The sequence below is a fragment of the Arvicanthis niloticus genome, chromosome 21, assembly GCF_011762505.2.
Source record: "Arvicanthis niloticus isolate mArvNil1 chromosome 21, mArvNil1.pat.X, whole genome shotgun sequence".
NCBI classification, from domain to species: domain Eukaryota; kingdom Metazoa; phylum Chordata; class Mammalia; order Rodentia; family Muridae; genus Arvicanthis; species Arvicanthis niloticus.
This window is the reverse complement of record NC_047678.1, coordinates 23,538,040-23,558,694: the sequence shown is the minus strand read 5'-3', so window position 1 is coordinate 23,558,694 and position 20,655 is coordinate 23,538,040. Positions and strand designations below refer to the sequence as shown.

Genomic DNA, 20,655 nt, shown 5'->3' with positions numbered 1-20,655 from the left:
GCAGACCTATCAGAATTACACCAGACTTCTCACCAGAGACTATAAAAGCTAGAAGATCCTGGACGGATGTCATACAGACCCTAAGAGAACATAAATGCCAGCCCAGGATATTATACCCAGCAAAACTTTCAATTACCATAGATGGAGTAACCAAGATATTCCATGACAAAACCAAATTTACACAATATCTTTCCACAAACCCAGCACTACAAAGAATAATAGCAGGAAAGCACCAATATAAGGAGGGCAATTATACCCTAGAAAGAGCACGAAAGTAAGCCTCTTCCAACAAACTCAAAAGAAGATAAACACACAAACAATGCCTCCGCTGTTAACAAAAATAACAGGAAGCAACAATCTCCTCTCCTTAATATCTCTTAACGTTAATGGACTCAATTCCCCAATAAAAAGACATAGGCTAACGGGCTGGATACACAAACAGGAAGACAAGGGAAAGCCCACACTCACATGGAAATTGAACAATACTCTACTCAATGATAATGTGGTCAGGGAAGAAGTAAGGAAAGAAATTAAAAACTTTTTAGAATTTAATGAAAATGAAGACACATCATACCAAAACCTATGGGACACAATGAAAGTGGTGCTAAGAGGAAAACTCACAGTGCTTACAAAAAGAAATTGGGGAGGGTGTACACTAGCAGTTTGACAACACACCTGAAAGCTCTAGGACAAAATGAAGCAAATACACCCAAGAGGAGTAGACAGGAGGAAACAATTAAACTCAGGACTGAAATCAACTAAATAGTAACAAAAAAACAAAAACAAAAAACAAACAAACAAAAACTATACAAAGAATCAATAAAACTAGGAGTTGGTTCTTTGAGAAAATCAACAAGATAGATAAACTCTTAGCCAGACTAATCAAAGGGCAGAGAGACAGTATTCAAGTTAATAAAATCAGAACTGAAATGGGGGACATACTAACAGAAACTGCGGAAATCCAAAAAATCAGATCCTACTACAAAAGCCTATACTCAACAAAATTGGAAAATCTGGACGAAATGGACAATTTTCTAGACAATTACCAGTTACCAATGTTAAATTAGGAGCAGATAAACCATCTAAACAGTCCCATAATCCTGAAAGAAATAGAAGCAGTCATTAAAAATCTAGTCACCAAAAAAAAGTCTAGGACCAGATGGTTTCAGTGCAGAATTCTATCAGACCTTCAAGGAAGATCTAATACCAATTCTTTTCAAACTGTTCCACAAAGTAGAAATAGAAGGAACACTGCCCAATTCATTCTATGAAGCCACAATCACGCTCATATCTAAACCACACAAAGACCCAACAAAGAAAGAGAACTTCAGACCAATTTCCCTAATGAATAGCGATGCAAAAATACTCAATAAAATTCTCGAAAACTGAATCTAAGAACACATCAAAACAATCATCCATCATGATCAAGTAGGCTTTATCCCAGGAAGGCAGGGTTGGTTCAATATACAGAAGTCCATCAATGTAATTCACTATATAAACAAATTCTCAATTGAGGAATCCCGAATAGTTGAGAAGCACCAAAAGAAGTGTTCAACATTCCTAGTCATCAGAGAAATGCAAATGAAAACAACATTGAGATTCCACCTCACACCAGTCAGAATGGCTAAGATCGAAAACACAGGTGACAGCAGATGCTGGCGAGGATGTGGACAAAGAGGAACACTTCTCCATTGTTGGTGGGATTGTTAGCTGGTACAACCACTATGGAAATCAGTCTGGTGGTATCTTAGAAAATTGAACATAGTATTATCTGAGGACCCAGCTATACCACTCCTTGGCATATACCCAAAAGATGTTTCAAAATAAAACAGGGACACATGCTCCACTATGTTCATAGCAGCCTTATTTATAATAGCCAGAAGTTGGAAAGAACCCTGATGTCCTTCAACAGAGGAATGGATACAGAAAATATGGTATATTTACACAATGGAGTACTACTCAGCTATTAAAAACAATGAGTTCATGAAATTCTTAGGCAAATGGATGGAGCTTGAGAATATCATCCTGAGTGAGGTAACCCAATCATAAAAGAACATACATGGCATATGATCACTGATAAGTGGATATTAGCCCAAAAGCTCACAATACCTAAGACACAATGCATAGACCACATGAAACTCAAGAGGAGGAAGGAAGACCAAAATGTGGGTGCTTTTTTTTTTTTTTTTTTTAAAGGAGTAGCAAAATACTCAACCAGAGCTCCCAGGTCTAAACCTCCAGCCTGAGAACAGAAAGGGAGGGACTCATGGCTCCATTTGTATAGGTAACTGAGGGTGGCCTCCTTAGGCAATAGTGGAAGTGGAGGGCCATGTTCCCCGAGAGACTGGATCCATAGTGTTGGGGAATTCGAGAGCAGGGAGGTGGGATTGGGAGAATGTTGGGAGCACACCCTCATAAAAGTTGGAAGAGGGGGTATGAGATAAGGGGTTTTGGGGGAGAAAGGAAGTGGAGATAACAGTGAAAGGTAAATATGTAAAATATCCAAAAAAAAAAACAAAAAACAAAAACAAAAAACCAGATAATGGGTCTGGGGAAAAAAAAAAAAAAAAAAGATAGTTTACTTATTTCAAATGATTTTCAAAGGTTTCTAGGAGATACTTATTGGCTAAGATCTTATTTTAAGCTCTTCACAAAAGAATTTATGTCTCTGTTTAATATTCCCAAGAGAGATGCAAATCCTAATTTCTCTCAACAATTAATTGACAAAAGAGGAGTAATTTTACAAAAAGTAGAAGAAGCTCTCATTAATTTATATATTATATAGATTGATATAGATTGATTAATTGTTGGCTGTTTTATAATAGTCCTTTGATAAAAGAAATTATTAATAAAGAATTATATTTCTTTAAATAGTGTCTTCATGACTCTCTGAGGGTGGAAGGGGCATGCCTTGTTTACTCTTAACTTTCTAAAACTGAAAGTGCATGGCAAATCTGCTGCTGATTGCCTCTGGCATCACTGAGACCAATAAAAACTAAACCACAACTATATGGAAGGACCCTTTTACTCTTAAATGGAATGGCCAGGACCCAGTTCCTACATGGGGCCGAGGATTGATATGCATGTTTGATACCACACAAGGCACAGCTAAATGGCCACCAAAAAGATTAATGAACTAAATAGATACCCCCACAAAACCAGGTCCAATTATAAATAAGATGAATAACAATTGACATCCAGGGAAGAGAAATTTCCCTGAGAATTCCTTTCTTTTTTCCTTTCCAGATAAAAAATTAATCACTGGTGATGTCTGCTGTTAGGAGTTCTAATCCTGACGCTGGCTTCTGGACTTATACTACTCAGACCTCCAATGGGCCTTTGACAAGGACGTCAAACAGCTATAGACTGACATCACTAATCTGAAGAAATCCCCCGTTTCGCTGTCTGATGCAATCCCCCCAAATTGCAAAGGACTTTATTGGACTTAATTTTCTCTTTTACAATAGAAAAGACTGTGTACAGCCCTTAAAGAAGAATGCTGCTTTTACATAGACAAAACAGGGATGATTAAAGAGAGCATGAAATAGGCCAGAGAAGGTCTTGAGAAAAGACAGAGAGAAAGAGAAAAATGAGAGCTTGTACAAGAATTGGTCTTCATACATATGCATAAAAAAAAAAAAAAAAGAATTGGTCTTCAACCTCTCCATGATTGTTAACCCTACTTCCTTCCATCTTGGGGACATTAATTAGGTTATTTTTGTTTATTTCCTTTGGTCCCGGGGCCTTAACTAGGCTAACTTTGTGAAACAACAGATAGATAATCCGATAGCAAAATCTATTCAGATACATTATCATAAATTAGCTATGGAGGACCACAAGACTCTAGATGAGGATGTTACTCTATCCAGGGTGCTCCCAAGTCCCATCTCCATTAAACCTAAAAGAGGGGACTTCTGCCCCTAGACCAAGCAGTGAGGGGCCACTCAGAACCCCCTCTGTCTGGCGATCTGAATTCTTGCTTAGGCTGCGAGGCTAAGCACTGCAAGGGAATAGAAATAAAAGTTAAAAATATGTTTCTGGGTTCCCTGAGGGACAAGCCTGACTGCATATGGGTTGATGTCAAAAGTATCCCCTCTCCAGGAAAAAGACATCGGGACGGGTATGGCCCTCATGCCTCACTGGACGACAGGAGGACTGGAGCCATTACAAGGTCCCCTTTAATTACTGGAGGTCAGGCCTCTATCCCCGCCTTGGCAAGATTAGAATCGCCACAGCCCTTCTATAATTGGAGAAGGGAGATGTCAGGGGCAGCCCTGCTTATACACTGCAGGCCTAAAATCAGCCATAAGCCTAAAATCAGCAATAGGCCTGACATACATGCCTGCTAACACAAAGTCTTGGGTCTCTATGGAAAAACACTGAAACAGACGTCTATAAACTATTGTAAACAGGCAGCCTTTGTGGAAATCTACCAGCTTGAGTAGTTATAGACCTTGTAAATAGGCAGCCTTGGCGGATAGTACCAACTTAGATAAGGACAAGTGAAGCATAGGCAGAGTCATAGTGACCTGACCCCTGAACCTTCACCCAGCTGATACCCTGTTCTGAAAGATATCTGTACTCCCCCTGAACATCTATGCTCCTGTGTCATCCCCTTTCCCACATCCTGCATTTTCGTGTTTATAACCCCTGTGTTAAAAAGTAAAAATTATGATTTGATAATTAAAAAAAAGAAATGAAAAGAAAAACACACACAGTGTCCTCCGGCTCTGCTGACTTAGCTTCTGACAATCCATTTTCTTGTTCTCAGAAATACTTTATATCTTATTGAATTATTGTTCAAAAAAATGTGGTAGATATCATGAATTTATATATTGCTTTAGTTATATATAAATGCCAATCAACTATTTCTTACCTATTGTGGACTCATCGTTTACATACTGAGCAAGCAGATCCTCATCCGCTTGCTGAAGCGTCTCTTTGGGAACAAAGGCTTTCTTAGAGAACGTGCCGCTCTTTTCTAAGATGGCTGCTGTCTGGTTTCTGGGCTGATCTGAAACTGGAACTGCAGCTGGCTGGTAGTTAGTGTGGATATATGACTCTTCAGGAATTATATATCCTCTACTAAAACACTCCAGCAGCCACTGTGCTCCCACGACATGAGGCCTACAAAAAGAGCACTCCATTAGTCTCTGGCGAGGGTGAGGAAGATCATGATTCCATGCATTTCCACAGCTACACAGACATGCAAATCTAACCCAAACCATCCCAATCCCTGTTCAAAGTGCTCTGAAGTAAAAACTGACAGGACCTGTGGGATGATTTGCTCCAAAACTGCCTCACATCGTCCTCATAATCTCCCACAATGACGTGAGTTACATCTTCATTTAGTTGATTGAATCGCACTCCACCTCCACTGTTAATAAGCCTTCTCAGCTTATCGAGCTTTCTGCCACTAAAACCGCAAAGATAGATCTGCAAAGAAAAGATTGGCTTTGGATTAACATACTCAAGAAGCTTTTTTTTTTCTCAACAGAAACAAATTTAAAACTGTATCCACTGTGTATGAATAAGACACTTCATATACATCTTGAGATACACATGGAGTGAAATCTATTCTAAATCTAATGTGTACACACATGCTGGCAGCTAGCTCCCTTTCATCCCCCAGTGCTGGACACCATCACTTACAGCTTTTACATAGGTGCTAGGAATCAAAATCCAGCCCCCATGTTTTCACAGCAAGGCCTGACCTACTCATCCATCTCCTCAGCCTAAAACTGGTATTCGTTTTAACAGCCTCATAGCATTGTCACCTCTCAGTAGAAACCTAGAGGAGGGCTGAGGCCACAGATAAATTATAGCACAGACTTCAACATCTTCTAAACGATGGTGCACAACTTGTTCAAAGATTTTCAGTGTGTGTGTGTGTGTGTGTACATACACGTACACACATGTACATGTGTCATAATACATATACGGAGGCCAGAAGACAGCAAGAGGGACTCAGTTCTCTCCTCCTACCTTATGGTCCCAGGAATGGAACTCGGGTCATTAGGCTTGGTTGGTGGCAGAGCTATTTCTAACATGCAAACAGCCCCTTAAGTTGTAAAGAATGACTTCTTGTAAATGAGTAATTACAAAGAAACACTGTAGTTTGCTATAAACTCAAGAGCACCCAGGCTTGAACGTTTTCAGTTGGTGCTGATCAACCATATGACCTGAGCAAATTCCTTAAGGCTCTGAGCCAACTCTTTCCTATATATTTATCTTTCCTGAAATTTCTTTTCGACTTGAATTAACCAAAACAGCAAATCCAAGAGCTGAGCAAATGCTTTGAAGAAACAAGTATACAGGGATTTTAGATGTGAGGGTATATGTTTAAGCCAATTTAACTAACATAATTTTTCACCTCTTTCAAGGATTTCAAAAAGAACAATCTATTTCCACATGTCCCAAACCAACACCATTACGAGAATACATCCTAACAAAAATTAGGAATCAAATACTTCCTACATAGAAAGAAAAATTCAAAGTTACACCTAGAATTAGTATGCCCCAAGATGAAAGAAGATTACACAAAGTGTCTTTCTATCCCATCAGTAAGTTGATAAATATTAGGAGGGATAATGGATAACTGGTCTTCACAATAAAACGTAACTGCCTACTCTGAGGAAGCGTGCAGTTCATCACCCCAGCACTTTGTGAGGTGTGCAGATCTAAGATACAAGACGCTTCCACCACGGAGCTTACATGCACACACTGAAAAAAATCTCACAAATCAAATCTCTCTCTTTCTCTGCCTCTCTCTCTCTTTTTTTGTTTTGTTTTGTTTTTTGTTTTTGTTTTTCGAGACAGGGTTTCTCTGTGTAGTCCTGGCTGTCCTGGAACTCACTCTGTAGACCAGGCTGGCCTCGAACTCAGAAATCCGACTGCCTCTGCCTCCCAAGTGCTGGGATTAAAGGCGTTTGCCACCACCGCCCGGCTCTTTTTCTCTTTTTATTTCTAATCACTGACCCCAAAGCCTTGTACACAATTAAGAAGGCAGACTTTAAGGCCACAGTATTGTCTGTCTAGCACTCTGAGAAAGCATTTTATTATATTTTAAATTTACATTTATGTCTGTGTGTACATGTGTGGGCAGGCCACAGGCACACGTCACAAGACAGGATTAGGCTCACTCCTTCCACCACATGGAGTGCTAAGGACTGAGCACAGGCTGTCAAGCTTAGCAACAAGCACTTTAGCCACACTGCCCTAAAAAAGGATTTTAATCTTCTAAGTATTATCTTCAAGATAATAACCACTTTATTCATAGGAATTAAGTTATATTTTAAATAACATAATGCAACATGAAATGATTATTGGAATTAATGAATTATAAACAAATGATAAATATGAATATTTTTCAGGTAAGTGGTTAAGATTTCAGAATAAAAATGAGAAGTTAGCCGAACTCAGAAGTAGAACAGGTGAAGCTCTAGCTCAGGAGACTCACAAACACATCCTGAATATGGCAGCAGCAGCTTAACTTAGTGCAGGGTTTGCTTATGCACATAAGGAGCAAGTCTTGCTATGAGGGGGTCTTGAAGTCAGGCTGAGGATGTGTGGGTGTCTGGACCTTACCGTGCAGACCAAACTAGCCCTAAACTCAGGTCTGAAGATTATCTGTCCCTCTGAAGTTGTTACATGATAAAGACATACCCGACAGCCATCTAATAAATCTTCAGGAGCTTGAAACATACTGATGTCCAGATTTTCTAGGTTTTCAAGTGTACATTCAAGTTTGCTCGTAGTTGACCCAAACATTGTTTCATTCACACAGCTGCCATTTATGTTGGATATATGGCTGACATTTGCGAGCGTGTGACCTACAAATGTAAAAGGAAACGATAAATTCCTTAGGTGAAAGAGTCATTACATGCTTCCTTATAAATTAACTTCCTATAAAGGGGTGAAGGGGTAAACCTGCCTGCAAAGATTCAGAGGTTTTTTACTGAAAAAATAAAGTTTCATTCTTAAGGTGAAATTATATTTAATATTTCTTTAAAGTGGCTTATAGCCCATAAAAACATACAGTTGCTGACTTTAAGGTCCAAGAAGGAGGATTTTGCTAAATGGCACTTCCAAAATAACAGCGATCAGTATTGACTGAATATGCTAGCCTAGCTGACACAGCAGAATGACCATCACAAAGGGAGCCCTATGTATGTAAGTACTCTTGTTTGTGTGTGTGGCGTGTGCTTGTCAGGGCATGGCTGTCTCAGAACTCCTATGGAGGTCAAAGAACAAGACTGTAGTTGTTTCTCTCCTTCACCATTCCATGGATTCTGGGGCTTTAGGTTGTTGGGTTTACATGTCAAAGCATTTTAGCTGCTATACAATGAGATTTTTGGTTTGGTTTTGTTTTTGAAGCAAAGTCTCTCTATGGTCTATACCAGTAGTTCTCAATCTGTGGATCGAGGTCCTGTGGGGGTCAATCTTTTCACAGAGGTCACCTAAGACCATTAGAAAATGGATATTTACATTACAATCCATAACAGTAGCAAAAATTATAGTTATAGAGTAACAACAAAATAATTTTATGGTTGGGGTCACCACAACATGAGGAACTATATTAAAGGGGCCTAGCATCAGGAAGGCTGAGAACCAGCTCTGCCCAGATCAGGATCACATTGAACTCAGAGCTCTACCTGCCTCTGCCCCCCCAGAGCTGGCACTGAGGTTATGTGGCACCGTGCTTGGTCTTTCTTTTGTTTTCTGAAGCAGTCTCACCGAATTCAGGTTGGCTCTGAACTTTTTGTAACCAAAGAAGATGGTTATTGCATCCTTGTATTTTAGGATAGTTGAAAAATTCTCTCACATAGCCTTAAGGGCTGTCCTGAAGGTCCCAGTGTCCACCATTTTACCAACACAGCCATACTCTCTCCTGGACTCTGCTGTTTCTAATTATCATAGAGTCATTAACATTAACAGGTAGAGCATTCCTCAGAAGGAAAGAGCCCTCCACTGCTGGTAGGTCCAGAAAATCTGTACATTTATACAAACAAGCCTTACACCTACAGCAGCCATCAACATTTGTGGAGGCTCACACCAGGCCTTGCCCCAGAGGCAGATACTATATCACTCTATCCCCACCAGGGCCAGCCTGGGCTCAGCAATCTACAGAGGGAGTTTCAGGACAGCTAGGGCTACAGAGAAACCTGTCTTGAAAACCAATTAACCAACCAAACAAATGGGGGGGGGACCTACTTCACTTAAGGCCACCAACTAGTTAATCCCCTCTTGTACTAATTAGGATGTGAAAGAAAGCACTCACTCATTCTAAAAGGAATACAAAAGAAGTTCTGGAAAGCTTTCTACACAGGGCTATTTTGTTATTTAGTTCTACCCAGAGGTACAGGGAGAAAGTAAGTCATATATATATGACTTGTTGTTTTTTTGTTTTTCGAGACAGGGTTTCTCTGTGTAGTCCTGGCTGTCCTGGAACTCACTCTGTAGACCAGGCTGGCCTCTGCCTCCCAAGTGCTGGGATTAAAGGCGTGCGCCACCACTGCCCAGCTCCCCTACTAACGAATCAACTCCTTCACTTTATTCTTGGTGTTTAAGACTGAGTTCCTGGGCCTGCAAGACAAAAGCTTTCCCACTAAGCTACATCCCTAGTCCAATACATCAATTATCATGTGAACAAATAATTGCTTATTTTAATCTCAAAGAGACTTACTTTCAGCTGCAGCACTGCTCTGAGCAGTGGGAGTTGAAGTATCAGGCACTGTCTTTACTTCTGCTCTGGGTTCAGCCTTGTATATAGATTCGTCCTGACAAAAGCCTTTCTCGATACTGTCATGAAACCATTGCAGGGTCACACAGTGCACATTCCATCTCCTGGCACATTCGTATTTTTGTCCTGTGTTCATTACAAGAGAAATAAGAAATATTTAGATTATATATGTTAGTTCATAGTAAATTATTTTTTCAAACTCCAAACAAAAGTAATGTTTAAAGCTTACCAGTAATTACATTTACCTTTAAAAATTAATTGTTTATTACTTATTTATTTAATGTGTCTGGATGTTTTGTCCGTGTACTACTTGTATGTCTGGTGCCTGAGAAGGTTAGAGAGTATTGGATACCCTGGAACTACAGACAGTTGTGAGCTGCTATATGAATGTTGGGAATCAAAATAGGGTCCTTTGAAAGAGCACTGCTCTTAACCAGTGAGCCACGTTTCCAGCCAACTCCCTTTGGAAATAGGGTCGCATTATGTAGGCTTGGTTAGCCTGGGTAGACCAGGTTGAACTTGTACTTACATAGATCTGCCTGCCTCTGCCCCCCAAATGCTGGGATTGAAGACACCATCATGCTCAACATTATTAATGTGGTTTAATAAGAACATATAATACAATTGCAGACACCATAAATGTATGTAATATAATAAATACTATCTTTGGCTAGGCAGAGACATGTAGCCCTAAATTCTTGATCTTCCTGCCTCCACCTCCTTTGACACCCGGCTCTATCTTGGTATTCCATAAAGTCAATGGAGCAGGGCCTGGTGGTACAAGTCTATCCCCAGCTACTTAGGTCTGTAAGACAGGAAAATCACAAATCTCGAGACAGCGTGGTAAACCTGACGAGCTCCTGTCTCCAACAGAGAGCAACAAAAAGACTAGGGACATAGCTCTGTGGAAAGCACTTGCTAGCATAAGCCTAGGCTAGATCCCTTGCACCTGCCTTTGCACTGAGAAAAGGCCCAGCAGCCATCCCTCCATAGTGATTATACCCATCTCCTGAGCAAATGCAATTATCCAGTAACTAACAATTATCCTCAAATGCTTCTTATCAAGGTATCTTAGTAAAAACAGTAAAAACACAAAAGGAGTTACTAAAGAGTCCAGTAAGACTCTTCTCGTATGTTTGTATAAATTTTAGAGTATTAGCAAAACTATTCCCTAGAGCAAAGTTCTTGAAAAATCAAAAACAGTAATAATTTTTAAAGAGTTTCTCAATAGTAACACTTTTTATATTTTGACTTATCTCATAATTTGCAAAGTACATCTCGAAGTTAGAAACTCTAGTTTATAGACTAGTTGGAAAATGTGGTCCAGTGATGGAGCACTGGCCTAACATTCGGGAACGCTATCCTTACCACCCCACCCGGACCCCAATCTTCACGCAGTAATACAAACCAATTCGTCCCACTTAAGTCCTTAATCAAGCTTCTGACGTTAGTCATGAAAAAGAAATACCACTCAGCTATACATATTTGTTTTCTTGTTGTGAAGAGTTTTGTTTTTCTGTTAAGGTCTAAAAGTCAGGAGGTAAAACATGATCGGCAACTTTTGATATTTTATATTTATTTTATATCCTGGACTAACACAAGGACAGTCCCTTAATTGTTCTAGACTGACCCAAACTATCTTTGCAAGAATTTAAAAGGTAAAAAACCCAGATAAACTAGGGCAATGACATGTCAGAGCACAAGGTGGCCTACTGAGAATCAGTGTTCAAACAGGACGTACACACTCAACTACATCTAAGGCATGTTTACCTTTTGGTTCTTGCACAATGAGGTGTGTACACTCATTCATCTTCAACTGCCCCATGTACTGGCCTCCGTGCTTAGCCGTGAGCTGCTGGACTGTCTTTCTGTGTATACCATTTAAGCCAGTCACACAAATAATGCAACCAAGAAAAATAGGACACTTAAAGTCTTCCATGTTTACATCAGTGTATTTGGTTATTTTTCTGGAGAAAATAAGTGGTAAAAAGAAGAGACAATTGAGCACGAGTTCTCAGACTTGTTAGATCCCACTGCTCTGCCTGTCTGCTCAGCTTTTTATTCTTTGTGATTCATAAACATCGAGAAAGGAAAACTGACATTGAGGATTATACTAACTTGTATTTCAGCAACAGTCTGAAGACTCTTAAAGAAAGCACTATTAACTCTTAAGTCCTTGCTAATAAGTGGGGAACATTTGGCAGAATTATAAGACTGGATCTGTACTTAAAAACCTAATGTTCATTGGTTGTCTAGTATAAAATAGACACATTCTTCCATTATTCTTGATAAGTAAAAGTAATGATTTTTGGCAGAGCACCAACAATATCACTGTTATTTTGTTGCCACAATAAACAGACTTCATCAAGCTGGTACTAACTAGGGAACATGCTGAGTACATGCTGATTAGTGTTGAAATAAGTGTAGAAAAATGCCATAAAATGCTGATATAATTCAGATACTTGGATTTATGACTATAAACCCAATTTTAGGGAAAACATAACTGTCTCTCCAAACTCTGTAAGGTAAACTGGTATCCTTTTCTGATTGCTACATACATCTAATGTCCAGCCCAGTGCATAAAATAGGTTCAATTTACACTGAATGATCACCTCTCAGCTGATGGCTTCCATATATGTATATTTAATCTTACCTCTACTCCTCTCTGTACCTCCTCTGTACCTACCCAGGAGGGAATAGAGCTGCCAATATTATTCTCCATCTTAATACTGGGGCACAGTATTACATAGTGCAACACAAAAGCCAAACTGAATTATTTTAGATGTATTTGATGCAGAAAAGAATTTCATTATCAAACCATTTGCCCTCTAGGCACTGCTGAATCTATGGCCCATCTTCCCCACTGTCACTGGAGAAATGTTTCAGTAACAAATCAAGAGATATAAAGCCTCCCCGTGAAAACCCAACAATGTCAAATTAATCCAATGCATCATTTTTTCAAATACACAAAGCATATGAATGTGTCTTACTTTTCTTGTGACTTCTCCCAAAGTGTTTTTATCCAAGAAGGAAGCAAAATAGGTTTCTTCAGATTAGCAGCAACTAAGTATTTTTTGCTCCCAACTTCTCCTGCAATAAGGTGAGTGACTGATACATTAAGGTCTCTGTATACTCGTCCACCCATCATTTGTACATATTTATGGACTTCTTCCTATAGACCCAAAAGAAAATATGTTAATGCTAGAGAAAACAACAACTCTTCTATTTAAAAAAAAAAAAATCCCCTAATTAAAAAAAAAAAAAAATTTATGTGTGTGAGTGTTTTGCCTGAGTTTATGTCTATACACTACGCATGTAGTGTAGCCTTGGAGATCAGAAGGGGCATCAGATAGATCCCCTGAATCTGGAGTTTCAAATGGTTGGGCGCTATCTAGCAGGTGCTGGGAACCAAACCCAGGTCCTCTATAAGAGCAGTAAGTGCTCTTAACCGCTGAGCCATCTCTCCAGCCCCCAATAAATATCATTTACTGTTGCTAGCCTGAACACACAAATGTTTTTACCACTAAAAAATTAAGTAATTAATTACTTTCGGAAAGATGTGTATCAATTTTAAATTTAAAAATCACTAATTGTAGGCTGGTGATGTAGCTCAGTCGTAGAATGCTTCCTACCATGCACAAGGCTCTGGGCTCAATCCACAGCCTTCCCCCTAAAAAACAAAAAACAAAAAACCTGAAAATAACTGTTTTCTTGAACAGTCGCATACTTTTTAACAATACTTTCTAATCAACCACATTTATAACAATGTGGTCTTGTGACTGTGGATTAATACTGCTAATGACATCATAGCCTTCTTAAGTTTAAGCACTCAGTGACAGTCACTTACAGAAATATTTTCGGATAGAATTATTATCATTAATAAGTGACCGAACTTATTCTTTTAAATTCCACAATTTAAATTTCTGTTGCTTCTGATTACATCTTTTTTAGTTGAGACAGATATCTGTAGCCTTAGCTATCCTGGAACTCGCTCCTTAGACCATGCCAATCTTGAATTTAGAGATATGCTTGCCTCTGTCTCTTCCATGCTGATATTAAAGGCATGAGCCACTTTGCTTTGCTTTTTTTTTTTTTTTTTTTTTTGAGACAGGTCTTACTATTATGTAGCCCTAGTTGACTTGCCTTTCTCTGCCTTTCTTGAGTTGGGGATTAAAGGCATGCACTATGACACCCAGAATATAATCCTTTCTTTAAAGGTTTTCTGTTCTGGAAAAATTAAATGATTCAAAACCAAGCTTACTGACTGTAGAAAAAAAAAAAAAGTAACTTTTCTTTTAAATCAAAACACTTAACCAGTGTTTCTACAAATCATACTCCATTTTTCCCAGGGAAGACCCCACCAACTGATTATCCAATACCAAATGGTCAGTTCTGAGATCATATATAATTAACATATGCGGACTAAGCGGGTTGTATTTATCTAAGATTATATATGTATATACATATATGCATATAACAATAAAAGTGTTGGGGTCCACACTAGCCCCACGTTGGGGGGGGCCAAAAAATGTCACAGCCCAGACAAAATGTTGAGGCCCGGGCCGACCCACATTTGGGCAGCCACTGTATCCTGGCCTAAGCTGCCGCTCCAGTCTGCGGGTCAGGGTGAGGGTCAGCAAGAGCAAGGGTGAGGGCAGACTCAAAGAATGGAGACCAGACAGGGTGTCATTCAATCCCGTTTATTCTTCAGTCTCTCTTCCTCTAAGTGTCTCCTTCTCTGTCTCCTCTATCTGCAGCCAAGTGTCTTCTACCTAATGTCTGATGTGTCTGATTCTCTGATCTCAGTCTGATTCTGATCTGTTCTGTCTCTGCCTTTTATATGTCTCACTTCTAAGCCACACCTTTTGGTCACACCTTTAATCATGCCCTTAGGTCTTGTCTCTAACTCTGATCTCTATACTTCTAAGTCATACTCTTAAATCACACACCTTTAATCTCAAGGTATCTAAACCAAGATTATCGGAGTGTGCTCAGCTGTTGTAGGCTATTGTAATCCAAGTCTCATGTCAGGGTATATGGCTCAAGATGGCTGCAAAGCTGATAGCCGCCTTCTGCTAAAAGTCGGCCCCCAACAAAAAAGGTGTTATAAATTTAAAAAATTGAAAGAGCAAGGAGTGGTGTATGAGAGAATTTGGAGGAAGGAAAAGGAATAAAGAAATGATGTAATCTTAAAAAAAAAAAAAAATAGCACTGGAGCCATGCACAAAGTCTGTTAACTGTGAAGGCCATGTGTCAGGTCTGTAAGATGTGAGCCCCAGGGAAAGTCAGGTGCGGAGTCAGCCCTGCTGCTTTCAGTGCTTACCCTTTTGTCTTTGTCCAGGCTTGTACAAGATATAGTTATGTCAGACATAATCATATTGTAGACTGGATGCTCAGCTCTTGGGACACACTGCTGGTGGCGCATACAAAATGTGACTACTTGAGGACCAACAATCCTGCAGCCAAGCTAGAAAAAACATTTGGGAAAAGATCACAGCTACTGCAGGAAACCATGAAATGTTAGAAGAAAAAGACTATCACATAATTTCTCAAGCAAGCATTAAATAAACATGCACCCTCAAAAGCAAAACCACAAGAGCCTTCATAATTGCCACCAAAATTTCAATCACTTAAAACAAACTAAGTCTTTATTATTTTTTTAAATTATATTTTAAAAGGTTGAGAGCACTTGTTACCCTTACAAAGGACCTGGGTTTGGTTCCCAGCACCTAGTCTGTAGGGCACGACCTGTAACTTCAATTCCAGGGGATCCAATGGCCTCTTCTGGCCCCCAAGGGCATCAGGTGTGCACATGGTGCACCAACATACATGCAGGTAAAAACCCTTACAACATAAAATAATAAATGTATTTTAAAGAATTATTTTAAAATGTATGTATGTATGTATGTATATCCTTATATAGGTATATACACATTTTGTACAGGTAAACCTGGAGGTTGGAGGTACTGGATCCCCTGGAGCTGGCATTGTAAGCAGTTATTCGACACCTGGCATGGGTGCTGGGAATCAAATTCAGATCCCTTGAAGAGCAGTATGTGCCCTTAACCACTAGGGCATCTTTCCCAAGAAATATAATCTTAATTCAATAATCTTATGCTATAACAACTGAGAAACATTCAAGTATGCTTTTCAAACAAAGCACCAGCTAATAAGGCAGCTCAGATGTCTGGGAACCACAAGTACAAAGAATCCCAAGTTACTCATAGTACTCATGAGAATGAGACCCTACACACATGCACACATATGTGAGAGTGTACACGTGCACACATGTGCGCGCGTGCATGCGCGCGCACACACACACACACCGTGCACACATGCGCGCATACGCATACGCATACGCGCATACGCATACACACATACACACACACACACACACACACACACAAGAGAGAGAGGAAAAAGCAAAACCCACTACCAAATAAGAGTCTTAGAAACAACAAACCTGTTTAAGGTGATCAAAAACAGTGCCACTGAAACGGTCACAGATATAAAGCGATTTGTCATTCTCTTTTATCTTCAATGCTTCCTCATCTGTAATAATCTGAAGATAATCTTCTGATTGTAATTCCTTTATTGACTGAAAGAAAGAAAAAAAAAAGTAAGAATGTAATAGAAGTTAGTTCCCTAAATTTAAGTCCTACCAAGTGCTAAGAGCCCATTTCAAACCTAGCCCTTTCCTTATTAAATAAAGCACTGCTTCTCACCTAGACTACTACAGAAGCCTCTGAACTGGTCTCCTCTCTTAAATCTATTCTTCACAAAGTTAGTAAACCTTTTAAAGAAACCAACCAGGAGCTGAGAAGAGGGGTCAGTGGATAAAATGCTTGCAGTATAAGCATGGGTATCTGAGTTTGGATCCCAGCACCCATGTAATAAGCCTAATATAGAGGAATGTACTCATAATCCCAACAATGTGGGATGGGGTACTGAAGACCAGATTCCAGGGAATCCCTAGCCAACCAGTCTAGTAAACTCTACAACAGTGAGAAATTTATCTCAAAAGGACAAAAGAAAGGATGCATGGATCAGTCCCAAATCTCCCCACCCCACCCTCCATACAGGGTTTCTCTGTGTAACCTTGGCTGTCCCGGAACTCTATAGTCCAGGCTGGCCTCAATTTCATAGAGATCTATCTGCCTTCCGAGTACTGGGATTAAAGATGCATCACCATCACACAACTTCATTTCTTCTGAAAGTCTACAAAACCAAAAAACTTAGCCCTCACTTATCTCCCAAGTCTTATCTTTTACATCTACTTCCCTGGTAATTCCAGTCATCCCCATACCCTATACCCTATACCTGGAAGAAACTAATGAGCTCACTAAGAGGTTCTGCTTTTATGGTCCTACTATAGGGAATACTCTTAAGTTTTCATTTGAAATGATTCTTCACATTAATAAAATCTGCTTAAATGCCACTTCCTAGAGATACCTTTCTTGACCAAGGTGGGTTTGTTTTGCAGCATTGAGAACTAAAACCAGGTTTTTATGCACACTATACAACTACCACTAAGCAACATTCCCATGGCCATCCTACTTTCTAAACTGCACTTCCTCTACCACTTGAATACATTTTTATGAAGGAAAAAATTGTTTCTTTTGTAAATATAAGTAGTTTTATTTCTTCCCTGTGAGGAGGAATGTTTTGGGTCTTTTAGATGGCTCATCAGGTAAAGTGTGCATGTGTACATGCACCCACATAAACATCCATGCATACCACTCACACCCACCTACACGAATTTCATGATGTATTTTGTTTAAGTATATCCTAATACCTAGTACCTTATGCAAGGCCCTGGAAACAGTTAATTCTGGGTAAAAGTCAGAGTTGCTAAGAGGATCACTGAAATGGAGTAGGACTTTCTCCTGTCTTCCTAGGCCTCCAGGTATTAACTAATAATAAAATAGCCAGGTTGTATAGAAAGCTGTCCAGAATTTCTCTTGTAGTCCTTTTAGAGTGAGTAATTGCTTTCTTCAACATCCCAGTTCATACAAGAGGGGATTAAGAACACTAGTGCATACACTTAAGAGAAATTCCTTGTATTATTGTATATATGTGCATGCATTTCTAATAGACTCCCAGGCTACATACAGGACATGTGTGGAGATTAACAAGCAATGCTCCACCTTTATGGTCGTCTGATTAAAATCCACTTCATTGAAGTCAGTCTTCACGGGGCTCATAAGGACCTACAATGACCTCTCTAGCATTCCATACATAATATTCTTACCCACCTGTGATTCTGTACATTACCATATTGACCTTGACTAGACGTGTGTGTGCATGAGTACACTCGAGTGAACACACGAACGAACGAACACACACACACACACACACACACACACACACACACACACACACCATTCCAGGGCCCTGCATATTAATGTCTCCTCTCACTGAACCATCTTCACCTAGATACTCACCTACAGTTACTTAAATATCCCCAGCATAAGGCCTACCTTGACCACACTCGGTTTTAAGTTGTAACCTTTCCATTTCTTTCTCCTCCAACAAACATGCACTAGAAAACCTTAAATTGTTTTGGCTTTTTCTTTTTCATTTTCCCACAGTACTAGACCTCTTATAACACATTACATAGGTACTAGGTGTGGTGGCACACAACTGTAATCTCAGCATGCAGGAGACTGAGGCAGGAAGGACAGAGTTCCAGATCAGCCTGGGCTACACAGTAAGACTCAGTCTCAACTCTTTCACTGGTCCCCATACTATGTTGTTTCTTGCTTATCACCTGATTAAGACCAATTTCCTGTTCTATGAATGCTGAATGAGGAGAGATATATTTGCTTGTTCTGATCATTAGTAGACCCCAAGTATTATGCTAGAGGAAAATCTGTCAGATGACGGATACTCAATTGATGGTTGCCAACTGAGTGAACTTAAAAAAAAAAAACAAACAAACAAACAAAAACTAGCTAACGTCTCAAAACTGAATATGCACTGGGGTTTTTGCTTAAAATGCATGTTTAATCGTCAAATGTGAGTTGGGTCCCCAAGGCTCTGCATTTCTAATAGATTCCCAAGCTACAAAGACATTACTAGGGATTATAATTGGCAAAGCTCAAAACTACCCCATCATTCATTATACACACACATATGTATGTGTATATGTGTCTGTGTGTGTGTGCAATGAACCAAAATTACTGCACTGTGACTTGAAGTCTTTCAATGCTCAAAGGATCAAAGGAGTTACTAGACAAAACAACTTGTCAAGAACTCCAAGTCAGAGGATTGGGAAGATGGCTTAGTCACACACAGACACAGACACACGACGCCTGATATTGAACCGTGGGTCAACATTCAATTGTCCTAATAGATTTCAATCCTCTCAAAAAACCATAATGGTCTACTTACTTGAACTAAAAATTATATACCAGTGATTTATCTGTATCAAGCACATGCTGTGGCAAAATTCCATTAAAATATCTACTTCTAAGACATAAAATCCAACAAATCAAAAAACATTTACAACATGAAAATGAGCTCAAGTATCAAATAAGACATATTCAATTATTCTTACCTCAAGAGCTTTAAAAAAACATTCTGAATTGTCCGAAGACTTTAAAAACTTCACCAAAAACGGCTCTTGGTCATTTCCGGACATTGCTGAACTGTGAGAATAAGGCAGTCAATAAGAACAAAAGTAAATCAGGTAGGGAATTAAATGTTCAAATTAAATATTTTTTTGTGGCCTTTTTCCTTTTTTTTTTTTTCGACAAGCCCCGGCTGTCCTGGAATTTGCTCTGTAGACTAGGTCAGCTTGGAACTCAAGAGATCCGCCGGCCTCTGCCTTACTCCCTTACTCGTGCTGGGCTGAAAGGCGTGCTCCACTACCGCCCGGCCTGCAAATCAACTATTTTCTTATGCAGACGAGAGTACCCAAGAAATAGACGTCTGGCTTGGTTCATCAATTCATTCAAGATGTTTACAAAGACCCCAGAAGGTGGGCAAAGTCGAAGGAGAAAAAAAAAGGGAAAGACACGAATCCTTGCAAATGTGAGAACAAAATTAACGTCCCTGAATGAATACCCTGAGTCCCTTGGTTTGGTCCTCAATGGACATTCACTTGCACAAGGCTTAAAGACAACGCTGAGGGCGGCTGGTAGCCACAGCCCGCAAGATTTGCTCCTAAGTTAACGGACTTTGAACGCAAGCAGCCACTGTGCAAGGTCGTGCACGCTCGTCCGAAAGGCCCATGCGACTGCCCCAGCTCCCAGGGAAAGGAACATCCAGGCCAAGGCTCTCAGAGTATCTGAGGCCCACCCGCCGGTTAGGAGAGCCGCGAAGGCCGCAAGAGGCGCCGGGCGGCCTCGCCGGCCCGGAGGAGCTGGCGCTCGCTCACCTAAGTGGAGCCCGAGGGCCCACGGGCACCAAGTCGGGGGGCGCGCGGCCGGCAGGACGGCGGCTGGGGTCGGGCGCCAGCCCGGCGCGCAGCCCCCGCCCTCGGCGGCGCCCCCAACCCGAAGCTAACGCTGCAGAACCCGGAAGGGCCCAGACGGGGAACCGACTTTCGCGCCAACCGAGCGGACGCGACGTCACTTCCGCCGGAAGTGGCGTCATCGAGACCGACTCTGGGAAGTGGAGCCGTCGGAAGGGGGCGTTCCTTGTTCCCTCTTTCCGGAGATGCTCTGTATTCTATGGGTTGGGTTCGCAGCAGTTTCAGCCGGTCGGAACTCATGGTTCAGGCCATGGCCTGCAGGACCGATCAGCAGAAGTCCAGAACGTGCAGAAGTGGGGCAGGGAGTCCAGCGGCGAATTCTCCCCACGGTGCAGGGCAGTGCACGAGCAAGACACTCCATGAAACTAATAGCGGCTTATAGATGGGAGAATGATTAAATCAAGGTTTTTCTGACTCCCCTGAGTAGGTGAATAAT

At 40.4% G+C, this 20,655-nt stretch overlaps 1 protein-coding gene across 1 annotated transcript in view; it reads right to left on the bottom strand.

Annotated features, from left to right (window-relative positions):
* Positions 1 to 20,312, bottom strand: part of Topbp1 (DNA topoisomerase II binding protein 1) — a 53,468-nt gene extending 33,156 nt beyond the window's left edge. The window contains exons 1-10 of the mRNA XM_076918024.1: positions 20,124 to 20,312; positions 19,302 to 19,392; positions 16,206 to 16,340; positions 15,066 to 15,209; positions 12,733 to 12,914; positions 11,513 to 11,709; positions 9,686 to 9,868; positions 7,666 to 7,832; positions 5,273 to 5,436; positions 4,877 to 5,127 (exon numbers count right to left, since the gene is read on the bottom strand). Of these exons, the coding sequence (XP_076774139.1) occupies positions 4,877 to 5,127; positions 5,273 to 5,436; positions 7,666 to 7,832; positions 9,686 to 9,868; positions 11,513 to 11,709; positions 12,733 to 12,914; positions 15,066 to 15,209; positions 16,206 to 16,340; positions 19,302 to 19,385 (1,507 nt within the window). The 5' untranslated portion in view covers positions 19,386 to 19,392; positions 20,124 to 20,312. The remainder of the gene's footprint in view (positions 1 to 4,876; positions 5,128 to 5,272; positions 5,437 to 7,665; positions 7,833 to 9,685; positions 9,869 to 11,512; positions 11,710 to 12,732; positions 12,915 to 15,065; positions 15,210 to 16,205; positions 16,341 to 19,301; positions 19,393 to 20,123) is intronic.
* Positions 20,313 to 20,655: the final 343 nt, after the last annotated feature.